Source organism: Photinus pyralis, unplaced genomic scaffold (genome assembly GCF_008802855.1).
Source record: "Photinus pyralis isolate 1611_PpyrPB1 unplaced genomic scaffold, Ppyr1.3 Ppyr1.4_LG1, whole genome shotgun sequence".
Lineage (NCBI taxonomy): Eukaryota > Metazoa > Arthropoda > Insecta > Coleoptera > Lampyridae > Photinus > Photinus pyralis.
In genome coordinates, this window is record NW_022170249.1 from 54,387,481 (window position 1) to 54,397,001 (window position 9,521).

Genomic DNA, 9,521 nt, shown 5'->3' on the forward strand with positions numbered 1-9,521 from the left:
TAATTGTGGTTAGCACTTGAAAGTTGTTGCGTAATGTGAAATCGGTTAGATATCGGGACATCCATTAGGTTGGTTTGCAGAAAACAGATTGGGGATCGGGTAAAAATGATGTTTTCATTCATTCAAAAATTATACATTCATATATATATATATATATATATATATATAATTTTGAAAAACTATCATCGTCAGGTGATTGTGCTCGTATGTGTATCAGTCCTCAAGGTACGTATTTGATCGATCTCGTCAATTAATAATTTCTTGCACTGACAATTAACTGAGGTCTGATATCCATTTGAGTTTAAATTTTGGATGAGTAATTGATGCTATCCAGTAAGGCTTGGCCATATTGTTATTAAAGTTAAATATACCTTCAAACCGACAGTTGATACCATCTAATAATGCTTCCTTTAATGAATCACAATATAATAAGTAATTAATTTCAGTTAAATTCTTTTTCACTTGACATAATGTTGGCAATACATATCCCAAATAACAATTGTATTCACCCTGTAAGATATCAGTTGCTTCCGCTATACCTTTCATTAACAAAGTATACTCGACTAAATCTAATTCAATATTTTTTAGCTTAGGTATGCTCAACTTGTCACAAATTTGTGGTAAAAACTCCCTAACAGAAAGAATGTTAACAATACTATGGTAGAAAGAATTCCAACGAGTTAGACACGGCACTATCAATCGGCAATTACATAAGGCTCTCATCAGCAGCTTTTGTAGATCGATGAAATAAGTTCCACAATGAAGTCAACTTCGCAACAGAAGATGCGTCTAAAATGCTGTGGCAATGTTATGTCGTCATAATCATTCTCAACATTTTCTAAATTGGTAAAATCTGGTATATACTCAATTTTAACATTGTCATTATCAATTAAAAAATCGATATCATTTATAGAAACAAGATTTGGCACATGAAATACATTAAACATTGTAGATTATAAGTTCGAAACATAAACAGCGTAGAATGGTGTTGTTGTCGTCACCTCTTGACCAAAGCTAACACATGTGTTTGTTTTTGTTTGAGTCAGAGTTGAATAAAATCTACCGATGGCAACATGTTTTCATTTTAATATATGCAACCTATTCTACCTCATCAACAAAACACAACAAACCCAGCCGTTATATAGACTTTATAGCAAATCAAGTCAGTAAACACCCAGGAAACCTTAGTAAGTCGCAGCCACCCGCATGTAAGAAAAAGAAAGAAGATGCAATAAAAAAAAATTAGAATTATATGAAAGTATTATGGGGCAGTAACTACAGGACAACTAGGGAATAGTAGTATAAAACGATCCCTCAAGGTAAAACGATCACCGTCTGGTTTAACGACTACAGCAGTTCAATCTAGTAATTTAGGTTTGAATCGTGTTGCCCGCCAAGGAAGTAGTATTCTCTAAAAGTGTCATGTCGTTGTAAGCATTAGCAAATATTTTGTTGCAAAGAAACCGAAATCGTCTTGTTTGATCTAAGGTAAGCAGTACTTTAATATTGTATAGTTTTACTGCATGTGTATATGTCGCAGCCGTTTAATGAAATTGGACATTTCATGAAAAGTCTAGACACTTCATGAAATGCAGCCAGATAGTGAAATAAAATGATATTTCACCAAGTGACTAATTATTTTAGTCACTTCATGAAACGCAACTTCTTTTCTGCCTCATGCTGAAATGTCGATTACATATAATGTACAAATAATTGTGAAAGAACACATCAGTTATCAAAAATGTAAATCTTTATTTGTTTGAACATGGCAAACTTTGGTGGCACCTAGAAGTACACATCGATTTATTTTTCATGCAAATACACCTTGCGCTGTTGCATTGTTTTCTTCCTGGTTTGCACATGCATTTAACAAATCCTTGACCGCCGCTTGTCATCATTACAGCTTCTCTGATTGACAAGTATCTAGTTGTGTTAATAGCATGTATGGAAAGGAACGCTGCACCTGCTAGTGATAAACATTCTGGTCCAAACCAACCCTTTAACATTCCATGCTGACAAGCTAATTGATTAACGCCGTTTTTTTGGTCCATGATGATGCATATTAAGTTTAGCGGATCTCCAGGTCCTCGATCTACCTTGGGTGTGCTTAACAACACACAATCGCCTTTCTTTAGTTTAGGTAACTTTTTCGTGGAACTGTTGAGCATTTTTTTTGCAGCTTCTTCAGTTTTAGTTCTAGTAGCTTGTCTTTCTCTAAGAATGTTACTTGAAGTAAAACATAACTGACATAATTGTGTATCAGCGTCTTCTTTGCTACAAGAAGCTGATATGCAATTGGGATGAACATTCTGTTGACATTTGTCACACCGCACTTTATTTTCTGAATTTAGTTCTTCTTCACAAATACAACACCTATCGAGTTGACAACTCGGATTATGATGAACAACGGTGTCCGTTACGCACGCACTAAGAACATCCGTCTCGATATTGTCAGTGTAATTTTCGTTATTTTCAATATCATTTTCCTCATTTTCGCCATCATTGTCCACATTTTCACTAACATTTTCACAATTAAGTAGTTCCTCTGCTTCTGCCGGTCGATCATTCAAAATCTCTTGCAATTCTTCTTCGGTTTCTATAGTCTTTGCCAATGACAATGGAATGTTACTAGAAGTAAGGCCAAGTTTTGGGTCACTTCCTAACAGAGCCTTGTATGGTGAACGTCCAATGGTTCTATGGAAAGAAATATTTTTTTGCCATTGAACAAACTGTAAACCAATGGACCATTTCTTAGAATTATTGTCGTGCATCCAAGCGCGTATCATATCTTCTACATCTTTATTGGCCCTTTCAATGCTCCCTTGGCTTTGTGGATGTCTTGGGCGCCCATGTACCAGTAGACACTCTGGCCACATTGTTTTCAAGTCGGTGATTATGCGGTTAACAAATTCGCGACCATTATCGCTCTGAAGGATCTTCGGGGCCCCGATTAACAGAAAAATACTTAAGAGTTCTTTAGCAACTTCTTCGGCTCTCTTAGATTCTAATGCTCGCAGAAAGATGAATTTTGTGGAATGGTCCTGATAGTTCATAATCCATTTGAATTTACTATCAGGCATTGACTGGAAATCAATTAAGTCTACCTGGCCCCGTTCATTAAAGTCTTTCGAAACGATTGGCCGCACAACTATTTTTTTCCTTCCTTGCTTTTTTTCATTGCATGGTTCACAGCATGAGATAAATAATTCAATTGCTGGACGAGGAATACTGTATTTCATACGTAAAGCAGCTTCCATTTTAATTCGTCCCCCATGACCAGTTTTGTTGGTATGAACATCGTCCAGTTTTTCATATAGCTCCTCATATGCAACCACATATTCTATTTTATCTTCCGCGCCATGTTGCTTAATTAGATATGAGTTATTTCCCACAGTCATTACATCGTACGTGCTTAATAAAAAGTATTCTCTCCTTTCTTTTCGTCCGCTATAAAAAAACAACATTAAGATAGAGTAGGTAATAGCATGTTACTGTACTTACGTTTTACTTTTAGCTATTTGGATTTCGTTAATCATTGACTTAATGATATCTTTTGTGAACGGTTTTTTATTTGGTTTATCATTGTAATAATTTAACACCTTTTCATAAAATAAGTTCTTGCGCACACTAACATTTGAATCGTTCTTCTGTGACATTTTCACAAGGTATGTCAGATGTAAAAGTATTTAAAGACTGTTCGCACAACGACCGCTATCTAAGAACTGCCGATGTAAAATAAAAGGAAATGACTCATACTGTTTGGGTTGGAGTTTGTTTCAGCATGAGGCAGAAAGGAAGTTGCGTTTCATGAACTGTCTAAAATAATTAGTCACTTGGTGAAATATCATTTTATTTCACTATCTGGCTGCATTTCATGAAGTGTCTAGACTTTTCATGAAATGTCCAATTTCATTAAACGGCTGCGACATATATACATGCAGTAANTTGTGTACATGGAAAATCGTATTTAACTTGAACTTCCAAAGCCGACTCGACAGCAACTCATTTTTGATTGCCTGTTATAATCTATTCTCAAACTCTTGTCGAACCTTTTCAAATGTTGGTTTTGCAATATTTCGACATTCTTGAATTATTCTCTGTCTTAGTTCGTCTATGTTCGCCGGTTGCGTTTTAAATGCGACAGATTTCAAATGTATCATATAAGTTTATTTTTTGATTTCTATCATAATGACTAACCTAAATGTAATGCTATTTGGTATGGTTGGAAAGCATTTTTTCAGAGCTTTCCAACGACGTATCACACATGGGGGGTCACTATTTAAGATTTAAAAGTTGGGGTGGCTAGGGCGCAGGGGGTGTGAGGGGGTGCGTCGCCACTATGTCATTGTGATTCCCCTTCCGAGTTACCGAAACGGATTTTGATTTTTTTAAATATCTCGTTTATTTACTAAGATATGGGGGGTGGTAAGTTTTCAAATTGTCACCCTGTATATAAAGAAATATATATGCAGTAACAGCATCTGTGTATAATAAATAGTAATTTATGTTACAAGAGCTGAAAATGCGTTATAGCGTAATGAGCGTTAATGACGCGTGAGGCCGCAGGCCGAACGCGGCATGGAAGCGAGTTTACGCTATAGTTTTCAGCTCGCGCAACATACAACATTTTTTGTGCTGCTTTTATTTATTGAAATATTTAAATAACACACATAAATAACATTTAAAAGGTATATTGGGTTTTTTTTTCTAAGCAATATTGCGTTGGTAGCTCTGCTGTTCGCCATTTTGATATTTGAATTTGAAATTTCTTTGATTTGAATTTTTTTATTTACGTCAAAATGAGTATACCAGAGCACGTACAAGTTTGCGCCAATAAGGCGATGGCAAATCTACTGCCAAAAAATCATCAAATCGATATAATGAAGAGTACGTGAAGTTCACGAAGTGGTGCCTAGACAACGGCATTACCGAATATACAGAACAAGTTATGCTAGCATACTTCCAAGTAAAATCAGAAACCATGAAATCTTCGACATTATGGACCATATACTCAATGCTAAAATCAACTTTAAACGTCCATCACAATGTAAACATTTCAAACTTTCATCGTTTGATAGCATTTTTGAAAAGGCAAAGTGATGATTACAAACCTAAAAAATCTAGCATCTTAACTGAAACTCAAATGAATGAATTTTTACAAAACGCTCCAGATGATAGGTTTTTACTTATAAAGGTGGGTAAATAACAAAACTACATATAATACTAGAACACTATAAAAGCTAAAACTATATTTACAAAACACATTCGCACACACCCTTACACACTCTCATTCATATTCTCGTTCAAACACAAATATACCTTCGTACATTATTTTTATTCTAATATGTACAGTTCTTAAAATTGTAGGCTGCGTTAGTTATTGGAATTTCTGGTGCATGTAGGCGGACTGAGTTAACAAACCTATCTACAGATAACATAAAATTCCTCGAAGATAATATTATAATTACATTGTGCGACACCAAAGGAAAGTCTGATAGAACTTTTATAATAAATAAAAACGAATGGGTCACACTGGTTCGAAAATACTATTCCCTACGTCCTGCCAATACATCTCATAATCGGTTTTTCATTTATTACACTAATAATAAGTATACACGGCAGCCAGTAGGAATGAATTCCTTCGGTAGCATGCCACGAAAGATTGCAGAGTTTCTGCATCTTCCCAATGCTCAAAGCTTTACAGGGCATTGCTTTAGGCGGAGCTCTGCTACTATATTAGCAAGGAAAGGAGCTGATTTCCTAGCAGTGAAGCGCCATGGAGGGTGGAAATCTTCTGCAGTGGCGGAAGGATACATCGAGGATTCCCTTCATACTAAAGTGGCCATTGCAAATACATTGACTGGAGAAACGGTGACCCCAGAACCAATGTCCTCTTCTCATCAAGAACCCCAGCCTAGTGCATCGTCATCGTGCTCATATGACAATGTTCAACAAATTGCAACTGCTGCGTTGGAAAATGTCAAAGGGAGCATCATTATTAAAAATTGCAAAAATTTCACGATTAATTTTAACAAGTAATTTCTTCCTTTTCATAGATGATAGTTAGTTTACAATATTCAATGTACTTTTATTTAAAATTACAATAAATATCACTTCACACACACTCCAAGTTCCCTCCGTGACAAAGGGTCTATTAAATTGTAGGTTGTAGGTAATCGGAAACCAAGAAGTTAGGCCAACGTGTTCCGCATTTTAGGTAACTTGTTGTGCTGTTAAAGGTGGAGCATCCTTCTTGGGCTTAAGGCAACTGCCACTAAAATATTCCTAACAGTGCATAAATACGGTCAGCGATTTTCACTACTTACGTATCATTGTGGGTACTTAATGACTTAATCTAAAGTAGTTGCACCCCTTTGTTGTTTTTCTTTATGATAGATTACTTAAATATTCATACTGAAATTAGGACGATTCTCTACAAATAATAATTAATACTACGACTTAAAGGTTATGTTTTTAAAAATAACTTGTCGTTCTACCGTTGCCAACATAAGTACAGCCAACGTAAATGACAGTAAAGTAACATAACTCTACATTTCACCACTTTAAAAGCCTTTTTTTGTCATAATTATTAGGTCTATAGCAGTGGCGGCTCGTAAGCTGCGTAGAAGGTAGTGCCAAATTGTGCCCTCCTCCCCATTATTTTAATAGTTACAAATTTTTGTTTTCATATTATTCCAGTTATTTAGATTTTGAGTATAATTCGAATATTTATAATGCAAGTGACGGAAACAAATCTAGCCCCTTTAATTTCTTTGGAGGCTTGTTTCATTATAAGTATACTTCAAGCATGCATTCCAGTAATTCATTTTGTGTTGTTTTAGATGAGAATTAGCGGATTTTTTTGACAAAAAATTGTATGGAAAGTGTTACTTTTTTCACGATTTGTACTATCCGTTTCCATGGCGTTTAGTCTGATCTATAAACAATAGCAACATTTTATTTGCAGTTGTATTAATGAAGCCGAAGTATCATTTTCAGCAATAGTTGTACAAATAACTATTCAAATCTTTATCTAAACAAGTACCGAAATTTATTAATTCTCTGAATACCTAGCTACTCCTTTATTTTCGGATTTATCGCTATTGTCGTGTGGTCCTCTTAAAGAAGATTCAGACACATTTCGTTTTTTAACGATATTTAAGTCCGGTAACGGCCTGCTTAATTGCTTTATTTAAAGTATATTTTCCAGAGAATGCATGGAAAAAGGTTTATTTAAATGATTTTTTAATTTGTGTATTTTACGTAACAATTAATCCGGGAAGTGTAATCTTACACAGAAGTAAAAAAAAATTGTTTGACTTATCACGACTGAAACAAGGAAAACGGCGCAAAGCATAGTAATTTACACGTACACTTTATTCAATTGTGCTTATGAGCCAAACTTCTGATGGCTCAAGTTGTACGTATAAAACGCTACTTAGGTTTCGCTCCTCCCACCCCTCTACTCCCCGCGGAAGTCCACACTTGTAGGAAAATACGAGCCAGTTTCAGTTTGGTACGGCTCGACCGTATTTGAAGTCCACGGATAAGCACAAATGAATTTTTCTTGGTACCTAATTTATCAAATCATTTACTTTTTTTGTTTTAAGGTTTTAAAACACAATTATGTACTCTAGTGAGCACAATTAATAATAGTTAATTATATTTTAAGAATTGATAATTAGCAGGTTCCTTGAGGTGGTGCCATGGCTCCTTGGCTCTTTATAGTATTATTATTCAGCCATTTATCATCTACTACGTATACTTTGTAATAGAAAATCATTAACATGCTTCGGTCTTTGCTGGATTTAGAGATTGAACTTTGCCGATCTAGATCTTTTCGCTTTACATTGCCGCATAGTTACTGAAACTAAATAGCGTCATTTGCAAGTTAAGCAGCACAAAAAATGTTATACAAGTGCAAAATGGAACTCGGCACGGCAGCTTAACTCAGCAGGATAGCAGTAGGTGCTTCGGTGGTGAAAGGTCGAAATAGATATACCTAATTTTTAACACCCATTATGGCGGATGGCTGAAAAGTGCACAAAATAATTAGGCGGCGATTCAGATCATTTAAAAATATATGCAAATTCCGCATTGCATGCACATTCCTTTTTAAAAAATGTTTCTACAATAAATTTGTATTTTTCGGTACATTTCGTATCAAATTCGGTAGATCGGTAGATGAATGGTCAGATCAGTAGATCTACCGAAAAATCGGTAGACGGCACATCGCTGTTTCCTCCTCATCGTATTTATAATGTGGATGAGACGAGTCTGAATACTGTTCCGACCAAAAATACTAAAGTTTTTGGCAAGAAAGGCCGAAAGCAGGTTGCAAGGATTACATCAGCTGAAAGAGGAGATTTCAACTACTGCAGTTATTTGCGGATCAGCGGGAGGATATTTCATACCACCAATGTTGATCTTTCGTAGAGTAAGAATGAAAATGGAACTAATGGACGGTGCACCACCAGGATCGGTGTTTGCGCCTGCAATTCATCTGGATGGATGAAAATGGAGGTGTTCACACAATGGTTTGATCACATTTTAGCCCATGCCAAACCGTCAGCTGAAGATCCCGCTCTTTTAATACTCGACGGCCACCTATCTCATACCAACAATTTAGACGTTATACTAAAAGCAAGAGAATCACATTACAATTTTTTGTCTGCCACCACATTGCACCCATAAACTTCAGCCGCTCGACGTTGCAGTTATGTATCCACTGAGCGGGTATCTCAATCAAGCACTCGAAAGATGGATGAATAACAATAACAATCCGGGACGAAAGAAGAAAGATTGACAACGAAACAACAAAAGGTGAGCGGTTAAGAAAAAAAGCCTCTAATGCGTCTGTTTCCAAAAAAACAAAAGAAAAGGTTAATTCAAAAGAAAATGTGGATGTTACAGGGGATAGAAAAGGAAAGAGGAGAGTACAACCTAAACCAAAAGAAAGTAAAAAAAGGATACGTGATATCTCAGAATCGTCTTCAGATGAAGATAATATAAGCATGTATGTTCTGCAATGAAAAATTTGCGGATGACAATAGAGGTGAAGGGTGGATCAGATGCTGTGTTTGTTTGAGGTGGGGGCATGATGCATGCGCTGGAGTTGAACCTGATGACGCCGACGACTTTACGTGCGACTTGTGTGCTACAGATCGTTTTTTCTCAGTTAAAAAACAATTAAATCTATAAACTGTTTATTACTTTTCTTTTTCCTGTCGGTTTTCATTACTTATTTTGTTGTCTAACTTGTATATATCAATTGTGAATACACAATTTTGTTTGGATTTGTACGTTTACTGAAATTAAAATAAACTGTAGTGACAATTTCATTTTTCGATTTTGCCTGAGTTTAACAGCGGTTTAAAATGATCCCAGGGGATCATATTACCCCCGCCCTAGGGATCATTTTACACAACCGGGTCTTTAAAATGATCCTTTTGTACACATTGTTAAAAATGCATATAGACAAACATCTTACTATTTCATTAAAATCTACCTTTACTAAATAA

General features: G+C 35.7%; 1 protein-coding gene across 1 annotated transcript; it reads right to left on the reverse strand.

Moving 5' to 3' along the window:
- Positions 1-1,635: 1,635 nt before the first annotated feature.
- Positions 1,636-3,744, reverse strand: LOC116159321 (KRAB-A domain-containing protein 2-like). Its single transcript, XM_031472278.1, has one exon. The coding sequence runs from the start codon at positions 3,462-3,464 to the stop codon at positions 1,752-1,754; it is 1,713 nt and encodes a 570-aa protein (XP_031328138.1). The 5' UTR covers positions 3,465-3,744; the 3' UTR covers positions 1,636-1,751.
- Between the last annotated feature and the right edge of the window lie 5,777 nt (positions 3,745-9,521).